Source organism: Anolis carolinensis, chromosome 2, assembly GCF_035594765.1.
Source record: "Anolis carolinensis isolate JA03-04 chromosome 2, rAnoCar3.1.pri, whole genome shotgun sequence".
Lineage (NCBI taxonomy): Eukaryota > Metazoa > Chordata > Lepidosauria > Squamata > Dactyloidae > Anolis > Anolis carolinensis.
The window spans coordinates 18,072,154-18,100,036 of NC_085842.1; the positions used below are offsets into that span (position 1 = coordinate 18,072,154).

The following is a 27,883-nucleotide window of genomic DNA, read 5'->3' on the forward strand; positions in this document are numbered from 1 at the left end:
AAGGCTCTTCCTTAGAGAGGCAACGAGGAAGGAAGGTCCTCCTGCACAAACCTCCACTGCAATGGTGTTTGCAAGGGTTTAAATTCCCTTTGCACCAGGAAACCAGCCAGAAGGGACCCAACTGGAGACGGGAGCAAAAAAGGTTGTGTATCATTCTGGATTTATTTATGTTTGCTGCATTTTTTAAATGCATGCATCCCTAACAGTTCATAATTCTGGATGTATTTATTTTTGTTGCAATTTGTATACACCACAACACCTTATACATCTGGATTTGTTTATTTTTAATGCTGGCAATTGATGCAGAAAATGTATATACACCCTGCATTTATTTTTGTTGCAGTTGGTTTTTAAAAAATGTAAATACCTTCAACAGCTTCTGACTCTTGAATTGATTTATGTTGTAGTTTGTTTCAAAACATGCATATATACACCCTTAACAGCTTTTAATTCTGTTTGTTGTTGTTGTTGTTGTTGTTGTTGTTGTTGTTGTTGCAGTTTGTTAAAGGCAATGTATGCACCTTTCACAGTGTAACATTATGGATTTAATTTCTGTCGCAATGTGTTTGGAAATGTATACACCCATAATAGTTTTTAATCCTAGATGACCAGGAATGTAACTACAGTAGAGTCTCACTTATCCAACACTCGCTTATCCAACGTTCTGGATTATCCAACACATTTTGTAGTCGATGTTTTCAATACATCGTGATGTTTTGGTGCTAAATTCGTAAATACAGTAATTACTACATAGCATTACTGCGTATTGAACTACTTTTTCTGTCAAATTTGTTGTATAACATGATGTTTTGGTGCTTAATTTGTAAAATCATAACCTAATTTGATGTTTAATAGGCTTTTCCTTAATCCCTCCTTATTATCCAACATATTCGCTTATCCAATGTTCTACCGGCCTGTTTATGTTGGATAAGTGAGACTCTACTGTATGTGTTTGTGTGTGTGCAAAATTCTAGCTCCCAATGAAATTTATAGCAGAGCACAAAATGTGAGATGAAGCATGCAGAATTTTAATGACACCATGGCTCAGTGATATGAAACAATGGGAGTTGTAGTCTTACAAGGTCTTTAGTTTTCTCTGCCAAAGAGTGCTGGTGTCTCACCAAACTACAACTCCCATGATTCCACAGCATTGAACCATGGCAGTTAAAGTGATGCCAAACCTGTATAAATTCTACAAATGTAGATACAACTGTGTTTGCGAAGGCTTTCATGGCCAGAATCACAGGGTTGTTTGACCTCACAACTTCTGAGGATGCCTGCCATAGATGTGGGCGAAACGTCAGGAGAGAATACTTCCGGAACATGGCCAGACAGCCTGGAAAACACACAACAACCCTTTAAATTTCAAATTGAATTTCAAAATGCTCAACCAAGATTCTATCTACTTATATAACCATCTACTTTAATAATATTTAAGTTGAGTATATGCAGTATATAATTTCAACTGGGCATTTTGAATCAGAATAATATTAATAGCCATCCAGTACAACCTCATTCTATAATTTAGGAAAACACAATCAAAGCACACATGACAGATGGCCATCCAGCCACTGCTTTAAAACCTCCAGAGACTGAGACCCCACCACACGCCCAGGCAGCATCAGATTCCACTGCCAAGCAGCTCTTACCATCGGGAGGTTTTTCCTAATGTTTAGGTGGAATTTTTCCCCCTGCAATTTGCAGTCATGGATCTATTTTGTCTTGGTTTCCAGAGCCAGTATAGCGTCATAGAGTTGGACCAGTCCAGCCCACCCCACATCTATCTATATATATAAAAGAATGATGGCATCACGGCAATTCACAAAACAACAAAAGTACAGGCCCCCCAACCTCAAAATTTGACAACACAACCCATCATCCACGATACAACAAAAAGAAAAGAAAAATAAAGTCCTAATTAGAGGGAGAGCAATAATTTTTTTTATCCAATTGCTGCCAGTTTAGAGGGCTAATCTCTGCCCACTTGGTTGCCTAGCAACCAAGGGACAGCCAGGTTTCAGTTAGGGGACAGGCAGATTTAGGCCTCACTTAGGCTTCTTCCACAGATTATCAGATTTGCACTGGATTATATGGCAGTGTAGACTCAAGGCCCTTCCACACAGCTATATAACCCATTTATAATCTTATATTATCTGCTTTGCACTGGATTATCTTGACTCCACTTCAGTGTGCATTTTATACAGCTGTGAAGAAGGAGCCTCATATAATCCAGTTCTGAGCAGATAATATAAGATTAGAAATATACAGTAGAGTCTCACTTATCCAACGTAAACAGGCCGGCAGGATAAGTGAATATGTTGGATAATAAGAAGGGATTCAGGAAAAGCCAATTAAACATCAAATTAGGTAATCGTTATACAAATTAAGCACCAAAACATCATATTATACAACAAATTTGACAGAAAAAGTAGTTCCATGCGCAGTAATGCTATGTAGTATTTACAGTAGAGTCTCACTTATCCAACACTCGCTTATCCAACGTTCTGGATTATCCAACGCATTTTTGTAGTCAATGCTTTCAATATATCGTGATATTTTGGTGCTAAATTCATAAATACAGTAATTACTACATAGCATTACTGTGTACTGAACTACTTTTTCTGACAAATTTGTTGTCTAACATGATGTTTTGGTGCTTAATTTGTAAAATCATAACTTAATTTGATGTTTAATAGGGTTATCCTTAATTCCTCATTATCCAACATATTCGCTTATCCAACGTTCTGCCGGCCCGTTTATGTTGGATAAGTGAGACTCTATTGTACTGTATTTACAAATTTACCACTAAAATATCACAATTAATTTAAAACACTGACTACAAAAACATTGATTATGAAAAGGCAGACTGCGTTGGATAATCCAGAACATTGTATAAGCGAATGTTGGATAAGTGAGATTCTTCTTTAATATGAAATAATTACTGGGATAGAATAATGCAGAACAATATAATCTCTAAAACCAGGACAGTAAATAAACAGGGGAATTCCACACAGGAAACAATCGGGGCCAGCTAACACCTCCCAACAAAGTATTCCCATCATCAAAGTTTGGAAAATCCTCTGTTTTCTCAGGGCCACAGACAGTAGAAGCACATAAAATATCGCAAACAACACCACTCTGAAAACAAGGGAATTCCAGACAGGAAACAATCAGGGCCAGCTAACACCTCCCAACAAAAAAATCACTCAGGGAGGAAACAGCCAGGCTTTAAAGCTGCAAGGCCATTACATCCTAATGATTTTTCCTAATTGCAGCATTCATACTTGGCTCCAACAAACAAACAAAAAACCAATCAGAAATATTGTATATTCACAACCTTTAGGAAATAATATCCCTTGATGGCGCAGCGTGTTAAAGCGCTGAGCTGCTGAACTTCTGGACCGAAAGGCCACAGGTTTGAATTGGGGGAGCAGAGAGAGCCCCCACTGTTAGCCCCAGCTTCTGCCAACCCAGAAGTTCGAAAACATGCAAATGTGAGTGCATCAATAGGTACTGCTCCGGCGGGAAGGTAACGCCGCTCCATGTAGTCATCCCACATGACCTTGGAGGAGTCTACGGACAACGCCGGCTCTTCGGCTTAGAAATGGAGATGGGCACCAACCCCCAGAGTCAGACATGACTGGACTTAATGTCTGGGGAAAACCTTTACCCTTGACCTTAACTACCACCAGTTCCTCAATACTTTATTTCCCATACCACCATACTTCGCCACAGCAACGCGTGGCCGGGCACAGCTAGTCTATATATATAAAAGAGTGATGGCATCATGGCGACCCACAAAACAACAAAACTACAAGCCCCCCAACCTCGAAATTTGACAACACAACCCATCATCCACGCCTCTAGGTTGATACAACAAAAAGCAAAGAAAAATAAAGTCCTAATTAGAGGGAGAGAAATAATTGTTTTTATCCAATTGCTGCCACTTAGAAGGCTTAGCTCTGCCCACTTGGTCTCCTAGCAACCCACTCAGCCCAGTGTTAATAAAAGAATAAAAAATAAAATAAATACAAAGAATACAATAAAAATAATAAAAAACACTAAAAAATTAATACAATAAAATACTATATCAAAATAACTAAAAACAATACAACAAAATAATAAAATATAATAAATAAATAAGATAAGTTACAATAAAATTAATTTAAAAAATACAAATAACGTCAAATAAAAATTCCACAACAACTTTTAACCAATACCACCACCACTTTGCCACAGCAACGCGTGGCCGGGCACAGCTAGTAGTATATGTAGTATGACAGAATGATGGCAGAATTCTTAAGGGTTGTCAAGAAGGAAGGGGAAAAGGTGAAGATAAGGAAAGGGAAGGGAAAGGAAAGGAAAAAAAGGTAATATATGAAATAATAAGGAATAAATTCTATGTGTAGACATGTTTTGTATTTCTCCTGATTGAGAAGACATATTCCCTCGCAAGAAGTTTCTTTTAAAAATGTACATTTTTGTATAAGATATAGAAGGGGGGCAAGCAGCTGATGGTACTATTGTTATTATCCAGATTAAAGCAGCTTTTCCTATAATATAGCACCCTTTTTTTTCTTCGTGTCAGGAGCAACTTGAGTCGCTTCTGGAGTGAGAGAATTGGCCGTCTGCAAGGATGTTGCCCAGGGGACATTGCCCGGATGTTTTGATGTTCAGAGGCATGCCTCACAGCCTCTGAAGATACCTGCCATAGATGTGGGCGAAACGTCAGGAGAGAATACTTCTGGAACATGGCCACACAGCCTGAAAGACATACAACAAATCTTTGATTGTTGACCATTCACTGTCATGCATTTCTGTTTATTCTCCAGGCAAACATTTCGCCTCTAGTTCTATCCGCAGTCCTTAAGCCTACAGTTTCTTGTAGTGCAACACCTTTCTTGTGAAGGATGAAAAGAGGGACCCTAAGCCCCGTGGGCCCCACCTCAGAGGAGGAAGCATCCCCGGGCACAGGAAAGTCTCCTTACGTCCTCCAAGCTGGGAATATCCGGGAATTCTTGAAGATGATGCCAGGAGACCAAATCAAACAGGAGCCCGAGGAGAGCTCCCTTCAGTTGTGGGAAGTTCAGTGGCAGGAGTTCCTGAAGACCGTTGAGACTCCCGACCCAGACTGGAGCACCCCGTTATTTTCAGAGAAGTCTTCTCCATGGGATGACGCCAAAGCCTTCCTGGCTTCTTTTGAGCAAGTGGCCGAGGCCTGTCGGTGGCCCAAGGACGAGTGGGTGACCCGCCTCATGCCGGCCCTCAGCGGAGACGCCGAGCAGGCTTTTCTCAAGCTGCCCGCCCGTCACAGGGAGGACTACGCGGTGGTGAAGGCGGCTATCTTGCGAGGGGACACCTTGAGCCGGGAGAAGATTCGGCAGCACTTCCGGCAGTTCTGCTACCGGGAATCCGAGGGGCCCCGAGGGGCGTACATCCGACTCCAGGAGCTTTGCAGCCAGTGGTTGAAATTCAAGCACCACTCCAAGGAACAGATTCTGGAGCTGTTGATCTTGGAGCAGCTGTTGACCATCTTGCCACCTCAGATCCAAAACTGGGTTCGGGAACGTGGGCCGGAGACCTGCTCTCAGGCAGTGGCCTTGGCTGAGGATTTCCTCTCAAAGAAAGAAGGGGTCCAAAGTCCAGAAGATCAGGTGAGCAAGTTCTGCCATGTTGTTTCTATGATGACCTAAGGAAGATACTGTGAGGTAGATATTACGTCAAATTGCTATATGTGTGTGTGTGTGTAAAGAAATCCTTGCAAAGTTGCCTGCAAAGAGCTGAGCCACGCCTCAAACAATGTATCGGTTTGCTGGCAGATGGCTGAGATTGTCAGTTGGAAATCTGGGCTCCCAGGGAGAGCACAGAAAAGTCAGGCTCTCCAGCTACGGTCAATTGGCAGTTTGAATATGCTATGCTGGATATATTAAATGCTGATTGATTAGTTATTGATCTTATGCAACTACATGGACATTGTACGATTGCAGAACTGTTTACTTAATTTCAACTCAACAAGCAAGAGTAAAGTTCCTTTGTTCTTTCAATTCCTCTGCCTGGTGTGAGTTTTTTGCACATGGTGTTAACTGGATGCTGCTGGTTCCGCTATACACACACCTGTTAACAGTAGATAATGCTCTGCTAGATAGAAATGCATTGGCTGTTAACTCCATTGTGTATTACTATGCGGAAAAATACAGTTCTAATATTTATTTATTATTTATTTACAGTATTTATATTCCGCCCTTCTCACCCTGAAGGGGACTCAGGGCGGATCACATTATACACATACATGGCAAACATTCAATGCCCATAAACACATCGAACGGAGACAGAGACAGACGCAGAGGCAATTTAACCTTCTCCTGAGGGGATGTTCGATGTTCGATTCTGGCCACAGGGGGGAGCAGCTGCTTCATCATCCACTCTGATGGCACTTCCTCACTTCCTCATTCAAATGTTGTAAATTAGTTAAACTTGCCTCCCCACTTTTTTAAATGGTACCTTATTTCCTACTTGATAGATGCAACTATCTTTCAGGTTGCTAGGTCAGCAACGAGCAGGAGCTATATTTTATTTTTAATTGACAGGTGCTCACCCCGCCACGGGCTGGCCTCGAACTCATGACCTCATGTTCAGAGTGATTTATTGCAGCAGCTGCTCACCAGCCTGCGCCACAGTCCGGCCCGGACATGTAGTCACACATGTCCACTGAAGGATGAGCAAGTTCTACCATGTTGTTTCTATGATGGCCTAAGGAAGATACTGTTAGTTAGATAATGCTCTGTTAGATAGAAATGCATTGTCTGTTAACTCCATTGCGTATTACTGTGCGGAAAAATACAGTTCTAATAGACATGTGGTCACACACATCCACTGAAAGATTAAGCAAGTGGTGATGTGGAATTATAGGGACAGGAAAAGAAGTTGAGTCATGACCATGTGACAGGTATGACAAAGGCTACGTAATTCAGTGTTGTCCCTGATTACTGTATATACTCAAGTATAAGCCTGGTTTTTCAGCCCTTTTTTTAAGACTGAAAAAGCCCCCTCGGCTTATACTCGGTCCTGGTTGGCTTATATTGGGGTCAGCTTATGCTCGAGAATATATGGTACAATTATTTCTCTCTCTCTATTATTATTGGTATTATTACATTGATTATTTTTCTCTATTATTGTTGCTACCATTACATTTATTTTACTCTATTATTATTATTATTATTATTATTATTATTATTATTATTATTACAGTAGAGTCTCACTTATCCAACATAAACGGGCTGGCAGAATGTTGGATAAGCGAATATGTTGGATAATAAGGAGGCATTAAGGAAAAGCCTATCAAACATCAAATTAGGTTATGATTTTACAAATTCAGCACCGAAACATCATGTTATACAACAAATTTGACAGAAAAAGTAGTTCAATACGCAGTAATGTTATGTTGTAATTACTGTATTTATGAGTTTAGCACCAAATTATCATGATGTTTTGAAAACATTGACTACAAAAATGCGTTGGATAATCCAGAAAGTTGGATAAGCGAGTGTTGGATAAGTGAGACTCTACTGTATTATTATTATTACATTTATTATTTCACTCTGATCTTATTATTATTATTATTGTATTTATTATTTTACTCTATTATTACTTGTATTATTTTCCTGTAATAATAATAATAATTATTATTATTATTATTATTATTATTATTATTATTACATGTATTATTTTACTCTATTATTATAATGATTTGATCAGAGTTGGACAGTCTTATCTTAAATTTGAGCTTTATGTAAATATTCAAAAACATTTAACCTACCGATGCCTCTATTAATTGTTGGGAAATCATCCTGGACTACTCAAGTCCAAATGTAGTTAGATAGATGATAGAGTTAGATTGAGGGAATCCTTTCCCTGTTTCCAAAGCATGCCTAGACAGGCTTTACTGTGTCTCACCCTATCCTGTTTACGTCACATCCCTTACTTTGAAGTTGGTAGAAATGTGAATCTTTAGGGACACTAACTTCCAATTGGTCAGAGTGTCTTTTATGGCCCCAATAAACTGGACCATGAGGTTGGAACCATTTTGGTTCTCTCTCTTCTCCCTTTGTTCTTCAAACTAACAAGCAGCATCCTGCCATCTCTCCTGGCAAGATGTAACTATGTAGATGTTTGTTATTTTTCCTTACTTATTTTTCCTTAGAATCCAGTCTATAGTAATCCAGACAGCTCCCAAGGCTTTCTATCTACAATGGAGTTCCTTTTACCTGAATAAATACTTTTTGAACTTTTATTGAGACTCTGCAGTCCATTGCAATCCTAAAAGGGCTTCTCTTGCTCGCCAATGTAAGTAACTGTTGCATTTGAAAGCTTTGTTTTTGCTACTCTGCTGATTTTGGTGGAATCTCCCCCAGAGAGGGTTAAATTGAGTCTAACCGCTCAGAGATTACCACAACAAAGGGTTACGGGCCCAGACACTGCGAGCTGAGCAAAAGGGAAATAGCCTGTGTTTTAAAAGGATTGAATTGAAATAAGGAGCAGAGGAAAGTTCTCAAAAGATTTGAGACTTAATTTCAAGATTTTTATTTTTTTTTTATTTTTCTGGATTATTCCAAATATTTTGATTTTTGGAGATTTTTAATCTTTTTGGAAATTGAAAGGATGGAGCAAAACAAAGAAACCTCTTGGAGCCTACCCAAGCTGCAGGATAATGGAGAGAACTACCTGAACTGGAAAAGAAGACTGGAAACCATGCTCAAACCAGCACAACTAAAAGTGCTGCAAGAAGGCGGGCCACCAGAAGGAGCCGGGGAGGAGGCTATCCAGACGTGGCGGAAAGATGATCGTTTGGTGAGATGCATAATAATAAATTCCCTATCAGAGAGAGTTTTTCAATTTGTAAGAGATGCTTCTAATGCAAAAGAGATGATGGACTATTTGCAGACTAATTACAGTAAAGGGTCGGAGGCAGATATTATATTTGCATATAAAAGACTCTTTAATTCAAAAATGCATTCAGAAGATGATTTGAATGATTACCTGCAACAGATAAGATCTCTAGTTGATCAATTGAGATCTAGCGGAGAACCAATTACTGAGAGAATGTGCATAGGATTAGTTGCATGTGGGATCCATCCATCTTACAAAAGTATTATTACAATTTTACGTAATACACACAGACTTGAAAGTGAACAGCTTACTCTTAAATCTATCACGGCTGAGTTGAAATCTGAATATCTCGAAAGAAATGGATCTGATCCCAAAAATAATATGCAATCTGAATCTCAGTCAAAAAGCATGGCTCTGAAAGCTGGGCACAAATTTAAACTCAAGAATAAAGTGATTTGTAATCTCTGCCAAAAGGCAGGACATTTGCAAAGGGACTGCTGGTTTGCTAAAAACAATCAAACTAGTTCTACAGCTTCTCACAGCAGGAGTCAAGGATCAAAGCCTAGGGCTTTCAATACCCAGGTCAGAAGACAAAGCCAGTCCTCTGCCAGTGAAAATGCAAATGAGAGATTAGGTCAGCACACCTCTGCAAAGCATGCAAATTTGGTGTTACCAAGTGACACAGCTGAGTCAGAAGGAATTAATGATTTCTTTGGAAGTCTTGCATTACATGTGACCAATAAGCTTGTTAATGAAAAAGATATCTTATTAGATTCTGGAGCGACGGACCATTATTTTTGTCATTTGGATTATTTTATTGAAATCGAGAAAGAAAAATCTACTGTGAAAGGAATTGGATGTCAAAAAGTTAATTGTACAGGGCTAGGCAAAGTGAATCTTGCATGTGCAGACTCTGGGATCAATCTAACTCTCAGCAATGTTTACTACAGTAAAGACATTGGAACTAATTTGATTTCTGTGGCAAAGCTGATGCGTCATGGATGTAAAATTGTTTTTGAGAATGGACTATGTAAAGTGCTGAAAGATGGAAAACTTGTTTTAAAGGCTGAGGAATATCATGGGATATTCAAAGTTATGTTTGAGCCAAAGTTTTCAGGATTAGCCTTACCAGAATGTGAGAAACGAAATTGTGCTCGTTTATGGCATGAAAGATTTGGTCATGCAAATGAGAAATATGTCTGGAATGCAAAAGAAGTATGTAGAGATATGGAAGTAAATTCATGTTGTAAGGAGATATGTGAAACTTGTATAAAGGCCAAGGCATGTGCTCCAAATGTTCCAAAAGACAAAGAGTTTGAAGCGCAACGCCCTCTGCAGGTCATATCCAGTGATGTATGTGGCCCCATGTCTACATCATTGGGGGGGTCTTTGTACTTTGTGGTTTTCAAAGATTCATTTTCTGGATATACCAAAGTCTATTTCATGAAGCACAAAAATGAATTATTTAACAAATTAAAGGAATATTTGGCCATGGTTGAGAATCAATTTCAAAGGATGCCAGAAACTCTGAGGACAGACAATGGAGGAGAATTTTGCAATAAAGCAGTGGATGATCTATTGAGGAAATATGGGATTAGACGCCAATATTCTCTTCCCTATTTTCCACATCAGAATGGCATTGCAGAAAGAAAGAATAGAAGTTTGATTATAATGGCAAAATCCATGATTTACCATGCAGGAATTCAGCGTAAATTCTGGGCTGAGGCCATTAATACTGCTTGTTATTTGCAAAATAGAATGCCCAATGCAAAAAGTCATGTAACCCCATATGAATTGTGGTTTGGTCATTCTCCAAGTGTAAAGCATTTGCGTGTGTTTGGATCCAAAGCCTATGTGTACATCCCAAGAGAAAAGCGAAGTGGGAAGTTTGATTGCAGCTCTAAAGAATGCCTACTGGTTGGTTATTCTGATGAACATAAATCTTACCGACTTTATGATCCAGAAAAGAATATAATTTTTGTAGGAAAGACGGTTTACATAGATGAAAGAGTTGGAAGAAATTTACAGCCTCCTGTTGATGAGCCTTTGTTAAGAAATGACTCTGATGACTTAACATGCGGTCTGCAGAGTGGAAATGAGCCAATTGCGCCATCTGCTGGAAAAGTCCTGCCATCGCTGGTCAGAAGGGCTGATCAAAGAAATGAGCCAACGCCACCCAGTGGAGAGACCCTGACATCTGAGGTCGAAGGACCCGATGAAAGGATTGACCCACATAGTGGCATGGCAGAGGAACATCAATGGCACCCTCAAGGACCAGATGAAAGTGCAGAGACACCCGATGGACAAAATGAGCAATTACCACGCAGATCTCAAAGGACAAATTGTGGGGTCCCTCCCCAGAGATTTGCTTATCTTACCAATGAAGCTGAACTACAGGAACCATCATCCTGGAATCAGATGCTGAAGTTTCCAGAGGATGAAAAAGAAAAATGGCTTACTGCTGCATCAGATGAAATAGAGTCATTACATAAAAACAAGACATGGACACTTGTACCACCACCAGAAAATAGGAATGTAGTTGGCTGTAAATGGATTTTCAAACTGAAACGTGATGAAAATGGACAGATACAGCGATACAAAGCCAGACTTGTAGCTAAGGGCTACTCACAACAATATGGAGAGGATTATGATGAAGTTTTTGCACCTGTTGTAAAACACACCACCTTGAGGACATTGCTTGCAATTGCAGCCTCTAGAAAAATGAATGTTGAACACCTTGACGTTGCTACAGCTTTTCTTCATGGCGAATTAGAAGAAGAGATATTTATGCAACAACCACCTGGATTTGAAGACAAGGCACACAAAGGATATGTATGCAAATTGCAACGATCTCTCTATGGTTTAAAACAAGCAGCAAAATGCTGGAATCAGAAATTAAATCAAATGTTAATTGAGAAGGGGTTTGCACAAGGGAAAGCTGATCCTTGCCTTTATTCTAGATTCAAAAACAACAGATGGACATATGTTCTAGCCTATGTAGATGACATAGTGTGTTGCTTTCAACAGAAATCTGACTTTGATGATCTTGTACAACATTTGAGCCGTACCGTTGAAATCAAACAACTTGGCAATTTGAGTCATTATTTGGGAATACAGGTTGAAAGAGAAGAATATGGGAGCTTTCTCCTGAATCAGAGACAAAAGATTATTGACTTGCTAAAACATCTTGGACTCTTAGAAGCAAATACAGTGACTACACCCATGGAAGTGAACTATTGGAAAAACACTTCAGAAAGTGAACCATTGAGTGACAACACCTTGTATCGAGAGGCAATTGGGAAAATGTTGTACATCTCTCGAATCACAAGACCAGATATTTCAGCAGCGGTTGGGATACTATGCAGGAAGACTAGTAAACCAACCAAATATGACTTAATTGCAATCAAAAGAGTTGCTAGATACCTAAAAGGCACACTGAACTTCAAGTTGAGACTACAAGCCACCAGCAACCCTACACTGACAGGGTATGTGGATGCTGACTGGGCCAATGATATTACAGATCGCAAGTCTACCAGCGGCTATCTATTCTTCTATGGAGATGCACTGATAGACTGGACAACACAGAAACAAAAAGTAGTAGCTTCATCTTCAACAGAAGCAGAATATGTTTCCGCATCAGAAGCATGCAAACAATTGAAATGGCTACATATGATGTTATTTGATTTTGGAATCGAAGAACCAACACCAATACAAGTTTTTGAGGACAATCAAGGTTGTCTGAAGTATACTCAAACAGAGAAGATCAGTACATTGCTCAAGCACATTGACACAAGATACCACATCGTGAAGAATGCACACGAAGAAGGATTTATGAGGTTGGAGTTTTGCAGATCTGAAGACATGATTGCCGACATTCTGACAAAACCCCTGCCTAGACATGCTCATGATAAGTTGAAGAAGATGTTGAACCTGATGGACATGAGCAGCCCAGGCTGAAGAAGGGGATTGTTGGGAAATCATCCTGGACTACTCAAGTCCAAATGTAGTTAGATAGATGATAGAGTTAGATTGAGGGAATCCTTTCCCTGTTTCCAAAGCATGCCTAGACAGGCTTTACTGTGTCTCACCCTATCCTGTTTACGTCACATCCCTTACTTTGAAGTTGGTAGAAATGTGAATCTTTAGGGACACTAACTTCCAATTGGTCAGAGTGTCTTTTATGGCCCCAATAAACTGGACCATGAGGTTGGAACCATTTTGGTTCTCTCTCTTCTCCCTTTGTTCTTCAAACTAACAAGCAGCATCCTGCCATCTCTCCTGGCAAGATGTAACTATGTAGATGTTTGTTATTTTTCCTTACTTATTTTTCCTTAGAATCCAGTCTATAGTAATCCAGACAGCTCCCAAGGCTTTCTATCTACAATGGAGTTCCTTTTACCTGAATAAATACTTTTTGAACTTTTATTGAGACTCTGCAGTCCATTGCAATCCTAAAAGGGCTTCTCTTGCTCGCCAGTGTAAGTAACTGTTGCATTTGAAAGCTTTGTTTTTGCTACTCTGCTGATTTTGGTGGAATCTCCCCCAGAGAGGGTTAAATTGAGTCTAACCGCTCAGAGATTACCACAACATTAATGTCATTTTATTGGTATCTATTTTTATTTCTGAAATTTACCACCCTCAGCTTATACTGGAGTCAATGTTTTCCCAGTTTTTTTGTGGTAAAATTAGGTGCCTCGGCTTATAGTTGAGTCGGCTTATACTCAAGTATATACGGTAATTATAAGTAGCCTATGGGTCTAAAAGTAAGTGGCAGACATGTGCACTCTCTCTTGCCACATGGATCTCTTGCTACCAGGATCTCTTGCCATGTGGATGTTTTGCTATGATGTACACTTCTCGTTGTGTATTGTTGCTGTTGTGAGTATATCTTCACATTTACCAATAACAGATCAGGAGATTCTGATATGTAAATAGCTGTACATAAGCAATGAGTCAGAATTAAAGCCTCTGATGTGAGTTTGGATGAAAGCAAGAGTGAGCGGGCAATAAGGTCAGAAGCTGTGCAGTAAATCTCTGCTAACTTCAGATAAGAGACTCTGCAGTGTTTTGGTTTGATCTAACACTTGTCTTGAGACAATCCGTCCCATGGGCAGCACAGGGAGGATGTGAGAGAAGGAACTATAAATCATGTACCATGCTTTCGTTTTTACCACAACAATTATTTATTTATTTGCCCTGTTTATACCCCACCTTTCTCTACCCCCAAGGGAGACTCAAGACGGCTTACAAACGGCACTTATACAGTGCCTTGGGCATAAAACACAGAATGAAATAGAATTATAAAAATTAAAGCAGACATAAAACATATTTAAAATATATTCCAATATGAGATGATGATGATGATGATGATTATTATTATTATTATTTTATTATGACACAGCAAACAAGATAGATATGCTGGATTTCATATCACAAAATCACAAGTCGAACACTTCCCAAGCGTCTAGGACTGTATGATGTATTTTCGGATGATGCGCGCAGATCCCAGTAGGGTGGCCTTTTGCAGTTGGCAGATCGTGATTTTGTCAGTGTCTATTGTTTCCAAATGCCGGCTGAGATCTTTTGGCACAGCACCCAATGTGCCCATCACCACCGGGACCACCTGCACTGGTTTCTGCCAGAGTCTCTGAAGTTCAATCTTGAGGTCCTGAGAGCGGCTGAATTTTTCCTGTTATTTTTCGTCAATGCGACTGTCACCTGGGATGGCAACATCAATGATCCAAACCTTTTTCTTTTCCACAACTGTGATGTCTGGTGTGTTGTGTTCCAGAACTTTGTCAGTCTGGATTCAGAAGTCCCACAGTATCTTTGCGTGCTCATTTTCCAATACTTCTGCAGGTTTGTGATCCCACCAGTTCTTTTCTGCTGGGAGGTGGTACTTGAGGCATAAGTTCAATGAATCATTTGGGCCACATAGTTGTGCCTCTGTTTGTAGTCTGTCTGTGCGATTTTCTTACAGCAGCTGAGGATATGATCAATGGTTTCGTCGGTTTCCTTGCACAGTCTGCATTTTGGGTCATCAGCTGATTTTTCAATCTTGGCCTGAATTGCATTTGTTCTGATGTCTTGCTCCTGGGCTGCAAGGATCAGGCCTTCTGTCTCCTTCTTCAGGGTCCCATTCGTGAGCCAGAGCCAGGTCTTCTCCTTATCAGCTTTTCCTTCAACAACAATAATAATAATAATAATAATAATAATAATAATAATAATAATAATAATTATTATTATTATTATTATTATTATTATTATTATTATTATTATTATTATTATTATCCAAAGGCAAAGGCAAGGATACAAGGAGTCTTTGACCCCTCCAGATGTGTGGGTGTCAATTCTTAGGTGATAAATACACAGACATATTCCTTTGAGCACCCGATGGCCCTTCAGATGTTGGAGTGTCCGTATTTCGAGGGAAAATGTACAAACACATTTCTCTGATAACCTCTTGGTCCTCCAAGATTTGGGGTATTAATATCTGGAAAAACGAATTGCACAAACAAGTCTCAGCCAATCAGATAAGGATTAATAATAATGCAGACATCCAGAAAAACACACATATTTTGGAAAGGAGATGCACAGAAATCTCCAAAGGGAGGGGGTGAGATAAGGTCACCACTGAAGATACATCTACACTGTAGAATTAAGGCAGTTTGATATCATATTAACTACCATGGCTTAGTGCTATGCAATCATGGGAGTGATATTTTACAAGGTCTTTAGCCTTTGCTGCCAAAGAGTGTTGGTGCCTCAACCAAACTACAATTCCCAGGAGTCCATACCATTGAGCCATGGCAGTTAATTTTGGACTGCATTCATTCTGGACAGATTCTGAGAAACTCCAAAAACAGAACCGAGATATTTTCCTTTCTGGGGGGTTTCATTAAATCTTTCCATTTCTTACCTGTCCTTTGAGCCCTTCTGCTTTTTGTCCTGACACGGGTTCTTTTGTGCTTTTCCAGGGGACCTTCCCAGAGACAGGTGGGAGCTCCTTGGAAGGAGACCTTCCCCCTTCTGTTCCAGAGCAAAGTCAGCTTTGCATAGAGACTAAGAAAGAGGTAGATGATGACGACACTCCCAGGTGTTTTGGTAAGTGTGGAAGACACTTCTGAATGTTCAAAATCTGTCTAAGAGGGTGTAGAGGCATTTTTGCCACAGTGCTATTCAGCATCTTTATCAACAACTTGGATGGCAGAACAAGAAGGCATGCTTATCAAATTTGCAAAGGCACCCAATTGGGAGGAATAGCTAATACATGAAGCATTAATGAATTTCTTGTTGAGACTTAGGTCCAGTCTCCAAATATCTAGCATTGCAGAGAAGGAGATGCTGAAAACTGTTCATATCTAGAACCCTTGCAACATTTGCTGTTCTTGCATTCATTTGGTCACTTTGAACATTTTCTTAGCATGCCTGAAACATGATTTCCGAACTAAGTTTCAAATTACCTCAGTGGGACAACAAAGAAAGATTTGATTATGTTGAATTCTTACTTCGGTGGAAGGCAGTGTGCTCATTTTGCCCACCCTGAAATATCCAGGTCAGTGTCTTATTTATGATTTTTTTTTTCATGTCAGGAGTGACTTCTGGGGTGAGATAATTGGCTGTCTGCAAGGACGTTGCCCAAGGGACACCCGGATGTTTTACCATCATGTGGGAGGCTTATCTCATGTCCCCACATGAGAAGCTGGAGCTGACAGATGGGAGCTCACCTTGCTCCCTGAATTTGAACCGCTGACCTTTTGGTCAGTAGCCCTTCCACCACTGGGGGCTCCTCTTATTTATGATAAGTGACTTGGATGATGACCTAACATGTGTATCAAATTTGCAGGTGACACCAAAATGGAAGGGATAGCTCATACCCCAGAGACCAAGATCAGAATCCAAAATGACCATCAGAGATTAGAGAGCTGGGCCAAAGCTAACAAAATGAATTTTGACAGGGAGAAATGTATGGCACTACACTTAGGCAATAAAAATGAAATGTACAGATATAGGATGGGAGACATCTGGCTCGAAATTAGTCCATGTGGAAGTGATTTAGGGGTTTTAGTGGACCACAGGCTGAACATGAGTAAACAATGTGATACGGCAGCTAGAATGAGGTTCTAGGTCTCATCAATAGAAATATAGTGTCTAGATCCCACTCTTTTCAACTTCGATCAGCCCTCACCTGAAATACTGTATCCAGTTTGGTGCAACACAATTCAAGAAGGAGATTGACAACCTGGAATATGCCGTCACACCCAGGCACCTTTTAGAACTTTAAGATGTGCTTCTTTTTTTGCCCAGGTGAACTGCAGGGGCCTTACTTTGAAGCTCAGGATTTTATTTTCTTAAAGTCCTTGGCAGACTTGGCACAAATTGTTGAGGTTACAAATACAAATAGTCAACTTATAAAATCTTGCAGACGTTCCTTTCTTGCTTTTTCCCTTAGTTGCTGGGTTAACTTCCTCCAAAGGCGACGAGATCCTGAGATGCTGTCTACCCTAGCCCTGAGCTGCTATATTAGAAAGAGCAAATCTTTCCCTATCTAAGTTCAAAGCTAGTTTGGAGACAAAGTAGTTGGAGCTTCTTCCAATGGCAGAGAAATCCTGAGATATTCTCTGCCCCAGTGCTGAGTTGCTGCATTAGAAAGAGCAGGTCTTTCCCTATCTGAGCTCAGCACCGGTTTCAAAGGCAAGAGGTCAGTACTTACGATGGCTTGTCTGAGCTGGCCTGGCTTGACCACACAAGCACATCTGAGTTCTTTTTTCTTCTGTGGAAAGGCATAAAAAAGCCCAAAAAGGCTTCTCAAAATGGAGATCTCATCCCCAGGAAAAGGGACGGTCTCAAAAACAAAAGGATACTTTGCAAGCTTTCAGCAGCAAAGACTTTGCAGAATGGTTACAAATCTCTGCTAATGGCTAACTGTCAGAGTGCTGCTGAGTCTGCAGCAACCCTGGAAAAAATGCAAAAAAGTGCTATTCCCTAGAACTATGGAACAATGCAAATCAAACCTCTGGGGGACGGACCATGAATGTGTCCAAAGAAAGGTGGCCCACATGATCAAAAGTGTAAGACTCTGGAAGATCTTGGAGTTAAAATCAAGCCCAAAACAATACATAGCTGGAGACAAGTTTTTTATTCCTTCTTTCTACAATTCTTAAAAAGACAGTTCTAAAGTTTTCTCACTCATATATATCAGCCCCAACTCCCACCTGCCCCCTAGTGGGCAAACACTGTGCCCACAGTCTGTTAACTGCAGTTTCAATTTCTATCACAAAACAGATATCTTACACTACCTTCCCCAACTGTTCCCATCCTCCCTGCCCCCCACTGAAGCAGCCAGTCCCAGTCTGATATGGCGATCCTGACAAAAGGCCTGGAAGCTATGAATTCTCTAAAAAATGGCTTGGGGAACTGGGTATGTTTAGCTTGGAGAAAAGAAGGCTGAGGGGACGTGATAGCCGTGTGTAAATATCTGAGGAGGGAACAGGATTGCTTTCTGCTACTCTGGAGACTAGGACATGGAGAAATGCATTCAAGATGCAGGAAAGAAAGTCCACCTAAACATTTGGAAGAACTGATGGTAGGAGCTGTTCAATAGTGGAATATACCCTGTTTCCCCGAAAATAAGACATCCCCGAAAAATAAGACCTAGTAGAAGTTTTGCTGAATTGCTAAATATAAGGCCTCTCCCGAAAGTAAGACCTAGCAAAGATTTTGTTTGGAAGCTTGCCCAGCGCCTGCCAAACAGAACACCAGAGCATGCAGGATTGGTAAATGTACATACCAGTTGTACATGGAAATAATGGTAGTAACAAGGGTGATTAACTGAAACATTAATGCTGGCTCCCAGTGACAAAGAACTCTTGCCACACCTTGGACTATACACAGATATATATTCTTTCCTTTCCTTAATTAATTTATCCATACCTCACAGCCTCTGAGGATGCCTGCCATAGATGTGGGCGAAATGTCAGGAGAGAATACTTCTGGAACATGGCCACACAGCCCGAAAGACATACAACAACCCTTGATAGGATTCACAGTTTGTCTGGTTATGCTGGTTTGTGATGACAACTACTGTACAATATATAATAAATGTTCATTTTTTGTTCAACAATAAATGTGAATTGTTCTTCATGGAAAAATAAGACATCCCCTGAAAATAAGACATAGCACATTCTTGGGAGCAAAAATTAATATAAGACACTGTCTTATTTTCGGGGAAACACGGTATGGGCCTTAGTTTGGGTACCCCTGGTATAACTGTTTTCTAATTTCCTTCAACAAGGGAGGCCTTATATTTAGCAATTCAGCGAAACTTCTACTACGTCTTATTTTTCGGGGAGGTCTTATTTTCGGGGAAACGGTATATTCCACTATTGAACAGCTCCTACCGCCAGTTCTTCCAAATGTTTAGATGGACTTTCTTTCCTGCAACTTGAATGCATTTCTCCATGTCCTAGTCTCCAGAGTAGCAGAAAGCAATCCTGTAACCTAGGTTCTCACTTTTTAGAACTTATTCTGTATGTCTAGTGGGAAATTGATATTTCCTCCTTTCTCAAAATATTTCTCCCTCCTTATTTGAAGTTTCACTTTCTTTGTAATCTAGGGAACAAATGTTGTTACTCTGTTGTTTTTATCTCCAGCGGGGTGGGGAACCATAAACAATGGAGAGGAATGTGCTCCGGAGGGCTCCGAAATGGGTTGTCCACACCCGGCACCGGTCTGGAAGGAAGAAGACAGCCTTTCTCAGTGTTGTATACAGGAAAATGTCTCAGTGAGTCACAAAAAGCCAGAATATCCTCAGGAATCTGATCCGGTGGAGGAACCAATGAACTCGGCTCCTTGTGGGGAAATTTGCCAGATCATCAATGAAACTACAGCTACAGTCCCCATTGGAATGGAGTCCAGAAGGAGACGAAATGCCTGTAGTTCCTATGGACGAAGCTCCGGCCTCCCTATGAGAACTCGCACAGGAGGTAAGCCAGTCCGGTGCCCGATCTGTGGGAAATACTTCCTTTGTAGCTCAAAGCTTCTCGTCCATCAAAGAAGCCACGTTGGGGAGAAAGCATACAAGCGGTTATACCTGTACGGAGGCCAACACATGTGCCCCACCGACTTCCATGCAAGTTGCCCAGGCCAGGCTACCATGTTCCACAAAATGGTCCCTCGAATGCGTGGCCAGAGGTGGGAAGGCAAGGAGGTCGTGGCCTTGCTCAACGGGATCAAGTCCAGCCCTGCTCTGGCCCTGTTCATGAGCAGCAGCTCCCAGCGGGGACAACAGCACTGGGAAAAAGTCAAGGACCAGCTCCAGGCTCAAGGATACACCCGGAACATAGACCAGCTGAGGTCGAAATGGAAACAGCTGAAGACGGACTTTTTCGCAGCCGGCCGACCCGCGGCAGAAGGAAAAGAGAGGCCGCCCATCATACCGCCTTATTTCAATCGGATGCGGAGCGTGTGGGACGCAGCTGGGAGGCCCCCTTTCAAAGATCGTCACCTACCAGGTCAGTTCAGTGTTTTTGATTGTGTTTATGTAGCTTGGTTTATAGTCTGCCCTCCACATTTCCTGGTGCTAAGGACACAGGACTCCTGTAAAAGAAGTCCTAAGAGTGTTGTCGAAGGCTTTCATGGCCGGGATCACAGGGTTGTTGTATGTCTTTCGGGCTGTGTGGCCATGTTCCAGAAGCATTCTCTCCTGACGTTTCGCCCACATCTATGGCAGGCATCCTCAGAGGTTGTGAGGTATGGAGAAAACTAAGCAAAGAGGTTAATATATATCTGTGGAAAGTCTAGGGTGAGAGAGGTCAGTGTGAATGTTGTGTAGTTAATCACTTTAATTAGCATTGAAAAGCTTATCTGCTGTCTTCTTCCTGCCTCTGGGGCATCCTTTGTTTAGAGTCGTTAACTGCCCTTGGTTTAGACATGAATCAACCAAGGGCAGTTAACGACTCTAAACAAAGGATGCCCCAGAGGCAGGAAGAAGACAGCAGATAAGCTTTTCAATGCTAATTAAAGTGATTAACTACACAACATTCACACTGACCTCTCTCACCCTAGACTTTCCACAGATATATATTAACCTCTTTGCTTAGTTTTCTCCATACCTCACAACCTCTGAGGATGCCTGCCATAGATGTGGGTGAAACGTCAGGAGAGAATGCTTCTGGAACATGGCCACACAGCCCGAAAGACATACAACAACCCTGAAGTCCTAAGATTTTATTCGAAGTTTTTAATGCCAGTGCTAATGCTTTTTGCTTTTGCTTTTTGGTGTGTTTCTTTGCCAAGTACTTTTGCATTTTTATATCGCCATTTGTTCAGATTTATTTTATTCTATTTTTTATAAATACGGACACATTAGCTTTGTTTTTGGTTTTTGGTTTGTTCTCTCTCTCTCTCTCTCTCTCTCTCTCTCTCTCTCTCTCTCTCTCCCTTTTTGACCCTTTTTTAATCTCAGTTTTCCTACTTTCTATACCATCAAATGTTCTCACTCTTTCGATGTTAATTTACTCTATCTTATAAGGTAAAACTTCAATAAAAATATATATTTTTTAAAAAAAAGAGGAGTGGGAGACCACACACACACACACACACACACACACACACACACACAAACCCTCTATTGTTTTAACCTGAGAGAACATCTCTTCAGGAATCTCTAGGTCCTCCAGTGTGATTTTATTGTCACGTTCTGTTTTTGTTTTGTTTTTCCGTGTCAGGAGCGACTTGAGAAACGGCAAGCCGCTTCTGGTGTGAGAGAATTGGCCGTCTGCAAGGACGTTGCCCAGGGGATGCCTGGATGTTTTGATGTTTTTACTATCCTTGTGGGAGGCTTCTCTCATGTCTCCGCATGGAGCTGGAGCTGATAGAGGGAGCTCATCTGCGCTCTCCCCGGGTGGGATTCGAACCTGGCAGCCTTCAGGTCAGCAACCCAACCTTAAAGTCACAAGGCTTTAACCCATTTCGCCACCAGGGACTCCATGTCACCTTCTGTTAAAGGATGGATTTGCTTAACAATATTCTTACTGGGGATCCGGGTTCTAGTTGACAGCAGAATTGCACTGGAGGATTAGACTCCTAGAGATAAACATTTTAATCAAATCTGTGAATAGTCACGCTGAATTGTGAATTTGTGTATCATCACTGGTGAGAGCATTGCAAAACGTATTGGGCACTGTACCAATACACCTCAGCATTCCTTAGTTATGTTCTGTTGTATATTGGACTCTTCTGATGTGCCTCAGCAGCCCTTAGCTGGCATCCCAATGTGCAACAGTCATTTTTGTTGGCTCCCTTACATAGCGTATGGCTGTCCCTTGCTGAGAATGGACATCACGAAACTGCTCAGTAGTCTTTCCTGCACACTGAATCCCAATGACATTTTATTGGGAGAAAGCTAGAAGTCATTAACTGTACTTGGTGACACATAGTTTTGAAAGAGTGCAGTAAGCAAAAGTCTTACATTTGTTTTTGCTAGGTGCCTTCAAGTAGTTTCTGACTTATGGTGGCTCTAAGGAGACCCTATCAGTGCCATCCTGAGCTGGGAGTGTGTCCCTCGTCCAGGTTTTCATGATTGAGTGGGGATTGATATCCTGGTCTTCACAGCCATAATCCAACGCTCAAACCACTATGCCATGCGGGCTACCATTCTTATATACCTTCAGCCAAATCTCCGACATTCTCAGGAACATAGTCTCCAGATCTGCCCTGCCAGTTGTTAACGTTGGTTTTTTAACTCCAGATGGGGCTTCAAGTTTTTTGGCAAGTTTCGAATGTCACCTCATCCCAAAGCCCAGGTAAAGGAAATCCCTTTAAGGCAGAGGTCCTCAAACTTTTTAAGTGGAGGACCGATTCACAGTCCCTCAGACTGTTGGGCGGCCGGACTATGATGAAATAGTAAAAAATTAGGATTGTTTTTGTGTGCCTTCAAGTCATTTCAGACTTAGGTCAACCCGAAGTCTAAAGTTTAGGACAGAGGCCAGGTCAATGAGGTTGGAGGGCCACATCCGGCCCACAGGCCTTAGTTTGGGGACCCCTGATCTAGACAATCTCATAAGACCATAGGTAAGCAAAGAGACCTCCAAAGACCATCTCTCATAAGATCATAGGTAAGGAAAGGGACCTCAAAGATCATCTAGATGGTTTCATAAGACCATAGGTAAGGAAAGGGGTCCCCAAAGGCCATCTAGACGATTTCATAGGACCATAGGTAAGGAAAGTGACCTCCAAAAGCCATCTAGATGGTCTCATAAGGCCGTAGCTAAGCAAAGAGACCTTCAAAGACTATCTAGACGATCTCATAAGACCATAGGTAAGCAAAGAGACCTCCAAAGACCAGGTAGACTTAGGTCAACCCTAAGTCTAAAGTTTAGGACAGGGGCCAGGTAAATGACCTTGGGGACCCCTGTTTTAAGGTGTGGGTTTATGTGCATACCCCTCCAAAACTCAGAGAAAAATTATTGTCCTTGGAGAAAGAGGTTTTTTAATCAGCACCATGCTTAGCGCAGTCTTCCTGTTTGCATTTCTTTACTTTTAGAAGTAAAGCAGAGCTATATAACATAGACTCGAAAGCAAGCTGGTGCATATATTTTGTCAAATATTGCCATGGTATGTCCACCGTGCTATGTGGTCTATTGTATGATACCTTTTCTTTGCATTCTAACAGACTGTGGAGGTTGGTGCCTTGTATGCTGGGGCAGTACATCTGCTGTGGTTTCTATTTTGAACTTTAAGGAAGTTATCTAAAGTTCCAAACCTGTTGACATCATGGAAAGCTCCTTTAAAGTTTAGACTGAAATTCAGGAGCAGATCCACTGCCCTGCTAGCATCAGCGCCACCAACCTCTTCTACCAGCAAGGTAATAAGTGATTACTTTCTGTGCTATTTTAACATTTTCTCCTGCTTCACAGCCTCTTATCGAGCCCGAAGGCGTGAGCTAGAGAGACGTGAGGACGATGACGGTAATGTGATGGTGCAAGGCTCTTCCTGCTGACAGTAGGAAAGATCCAGAAGTAAAGACCAACCATTGGTGCTGATGTGTGTATGGTCTACATACACCAACCACAGAAAGCTGCAACTGGGGAAGTATTGTCAGGAGCATAATTGGTTAGCATAAGGACAATAGAACCACCATCATAATTCATCACCAGGACAGGTCTTATCATTGGACAAGGTGAGGAAGATACTTCAAGCTACTTCATCCTGGGGCTGGTCACAGAGCCAAGGTATGTTGTTGGAGAAGGAGGCAGTGGTGTGCCAAAGAGTGTGCTTAGTGCCTACTAAGATACACTGTCTTAAAATGCAGGGAAGGATACGGTCCTTTCTCCAATGATGAAAATCAGTGGCCAGTCCAGTTGGTTCCTATATCTCGAAGGGGCCTCCTTATCCTTAGACTCAGGCAGTGAAATATGTTGTGGTGACTCCAAAATTAGCAATACATGATACTTTTTTTCATGCTCAGAGTGTTCCACATATTATACCTTGAAACATGGGTAGGGGCATGCTATTATAAGCACTTCTAGGGTTTGGAGGCTGGGGAGCATTTATCAAAATTACCCTTTGGTAGGTGGAAAATAAAGCACTCCTTTTTCTACTTGCATGGGATGCACTCCTCCCCCTCTTCTTCAGGCTCAGTGTTTTAAAAGTTCTTATTAGAAGTTTGCACCAGTTTGTTTCACAGCATTGTTAGGTATGTATATATGCATATTCAATTTTTATCTCATCTCCCCCTTCCCAAGGAGGGGGCTTAAGACAGGTGATAATTAAGAAGAACAAATACAGTAGAGTCTCACTTATCCAACATAAACGGGCCAGCAGAATGTTGGATAAGCGAATATGTTGGATAAGGAGGAGGCATTAAGGAAATGCCTATTAAACATCAAATTAGGTTATGATTTTACAAATTAAGCACCAAAACATCATGTTAGACAACAAATTTGGCAGAAAAAAGTAGTTCAATATGCAGTAATGCTATGTAGTAATTACTGTATTTATGAATTTAGCACCAAAATATCACGATATATTGAAAACATTGACTACAAAAATGCGTTGGATAATCCAGAACGTTGGATAAGTGAGACTCTACTGTACAAAGAAACCATTAAAAATAAAGCAGAACATTGCAAACGCATCAATAAAAGCAAGATAAGGCACTCACCCCATTGAAAACCCCTCCCTCCTATTATTTATTTGCATAGAGTAATTAAAACACAGTGACTTTTGATGCTTATGTTATAGTAAGTGCTAAAGTTATGTGTTCTATATATTAAAAAATAATAAATCAAAACAGATTATTTATCAAGTCTTTTGCTTCGACAATGGATATGTTGGTGGTACGGATTTGGTGGCTTAAGAAAGGTGCAGCATGAGGAAAACAAACATGCAAAGGTATTTGTTTCTCTTTGTCTCTTAGAACAAACTGCTGCTCATCTCCATTGCTTGAGGGATTGGGACCACAGTGTATAATAGGATTTGGACCACGTTAACCAAAGTTGCGGGTTCCTCTGAATTCTCCCCCAGAATCCAGAGCAAGCCACAACTTTTGGTCAATGCAAGCAGTTGGTCTGGTTCTGAGACAGAATTGGCTGCCACTGTTTACATGGTTGATCCAGGGACATGGGATGATGCTCACCGCCCCTTCGTTTTCATCCTTGCACGTGGCCAGCAGGCATGACGGGTTGTGTCAGTTCCTTGTTGCATGGAGGAAAACCAGCCAGAGCAACGAGTCAATCAGAGAAGGAAGGGATGAGAGGAAGGGGCTAGTCCTCCGTTGCCCTTGCAACATCATCTCAGGCAACTGGCACAACCCATGCCATGTCTACTGGCCACTGTTGTGAAAAGAATGGCACCTGAGAAAGGGGCTGCTTTTGGGAGCTCAGTGTGGGTATTCTGTGCCCCAACATGGGAGCAAAATTCTTGCAGGGTCCAAACCTCGGTGGGCAAGATTTTGGAAGGCTAAAAGCTCACAAAGCTCTTTGTAATCCACAAAACCTGTTTTCCAGAATACCTCTAATTGCCTTAGGTGAGTTTTGTGGATATCATGAATGGCTAAAACGACAAATAAATGGCCCTGAGAGCAAATAGAATTCTCCCCAGAAGACAGAATGGGGCTATTGCACTTTAGACATATCATGAGACAATGTGACTCACTGGAAAAGATGGTAATACTTGAAAAATGGGAGACAGTACAAAAAGAGGATCCAGTGTGGTATCACGTCTGAGTGTTGAATTATGACTCTAGAGATCAGATGGTTGGCCATGACCTTTGGTAAGTCATACTTGAGGGATTGGAACCACAGCGCATAATAGGATTTGGACTGTGGCGCAGGCTGGAAAGCAAGCCAGCTGCAACAAACCACTCTGACCAAGAGGTCATGAGTTCGAGGCCAGCCCGTGCCTGCGTCTTGTCTCTGTTTCTGTTCTATGTTATGGCACTGAATGTTTGCCTTTATGTGTGCAATGTGATCTGCCCTGAGTCCCCTTCGGGGTGAGAAGGGCGGAATATAAATGCTGTAAATAAATAAATAAATAAAATAATACTCTTTTAGCCTCAGATGAAGATAATGGCAGAAGATGGGACCCAAGTCCAAACACAGAATTCCCCTATGCTTTATATATACCTTATACACATAGCCTGAAAGTAATATTTGCACATTTTAATACTTCTGTGCATGTGTACACCAAACCATTAGAAAGCAAAGGTCTTATTCATCCATGTGGACAATTTTGGAATTTGGAATTCCAAATAAAGGTTGTTCAACCAGTATCATCTTGAGTGATGAAATTAGTAGTCATAATAATAATTTTATTTCTTACCCGCCTCTCCTCAGGGTTCAAGGTGGGTTACACCAGAATTAAAATGCATAAGCATTAAAAATGCACATGTTCTGCCTGCATGTGCCAATAACAGAATGCTACCAAATGTGTCGTGAAAAATATTAATCCACAATGCATTTATAGTCTCTTCACTATGAGAACCACCTTGTGGCACATGATTCTGGATAGCTCACCCTAACATTTTCTGTAATCAGGCTTCGATAGCGTTTTGGTCTTGTGAGCACTCAGGTGGATCACAAAGTATGCTCTCCAAGCTGAACATTTTCCCATTTTACTGGTATTATTATGGTTTGTGTTCTGTGTAAATCAGTGGCATAGACACCAAAAAACTGTGGCATAGACACCGAGAACTGGGAACCCCTGGCCCTTGAGCGCTCTAACGAGGTCAGCTGTGACCAGCAGTGCTGCAGAATTCGAAGAGGCACGAATGGAGGGCTTAAGGGAGAAACGTGCCAAGAGGATGGCGCGTTAAGCCAGCCCTGACTGGGACTGCCTTCCATCTGGAAACCAATTGTGAAGAAGTGTATAATTATATTTTGTTTATAGATGACATGTGTATTTGATTTTGTTTGAACAGTCAGGTTTGGCTAAGTTTAAAATGGTGAGTATTTGAGTTGATGATGTATGGGGGAAGGTAGCCATCTTAAGGCAGGTTACCATAGCAACAGGGGCGGAGCCAACCGCCGCCTGGAAAGGAAAAGGGGGAATATTTAAGAACCCAGGCAGTCTGTGATTTTCTAGTCACAGTGGAGGATCTGATTCTTGTGAGAAGAATCAGGTTGGCTCAAATAGAAGGATTTGAGTCAGATCTAAGTTGGACCAGACTAGGCAAGTTAGGTGACTTGTCTAGGGTCATTTATAGAGCCTGTGGATTAGGGAAAATTAATCCCAGGGGATCCAGGAGGATCAGGGTTTAGTGTAATCCAGAGAAAGAAATATTTTGAAAGTTTGACCACCTCATAACCGTTTGTAACCATTAAGCGAAGTGCCTTTAACAAGTTATATGAAACCATCAAGCTCTGTACCTGCAATAAACTTGTTTTGATTTTATTCTAACTAAGCCTCTGTCATACTCTTATATTAAGTTAAGCAACAACAACATCTGAAGTAAAACAAATAGAGACAGCTTAAAAGAACCAGTGCCATCTGCCTG

General features: G+C 41.2%; 1 protein-coding gene across 2 annotated transcripts; it reads left to right on the forward strand.

Annotated features, from left to right (window-relative positions):
- On the forward strand, window positions 1–27,786 carry LOC103281788 (uncharacterized). 2 transcript variants are annotated; one of them, XM_062973439.1, is made up of 5 exons: window positions 1–142; window positions 4,833–5,654; window positions 15,864–15,990; window positions 19,539–20,399; window positions 23,805–27,786. In XM_062973439.1, exons 2-5 carry the CDS (start codon window positions 4,911–4,913, stop codon window positions 23,885–23,887), a joined length of 1,815 nt encoding a protein of 604 aa, XP_062829509.1. In that variant the 5' UTR covers window positions 1–142; window positions 4,833–4,910; the 3' UTR covers window positions 23,888–27,786. The 2 variants fall into 2 exon arrangements, with proteins under 2 accessions (XP_062829509.1, XP_062829510.1); XM_062973440.1 differs by having other exon boundaries at window positions 9–142; window positions 4,589–5,654.
- Window positions 27,787–27,883: the final 97 nt, after the last annotated feature.

What these genes read in the sequence shown, in the direction of transcription:
- LOC103281788 (XM_062973439.1), top strand. Translation starts at nt 4,911, where the DNA reads ATGAAAAGAGGGACCCTAAGCCCCGTGGGCCCCACCTCAGAGGAGGAA. An exon ending in TCCAAAGTCCAGAAGATCAG is followed by an intron (nt 5,655 to 15,863) that starts GTGAGCAAGTTC and finishes GTGCTTTTCCAG; the next exon opens with GGGACCTTCCCAGAGACAGG. An exon ending in CGACACTCCCAGGTGTTTTG is followed by an intron (nt 15,991 to 19,538) that starts GTAAGTGTGGAA and finishes TTTTATCTCCAG; the next exon opens with CGGGGTGGGGAACCATAAAC.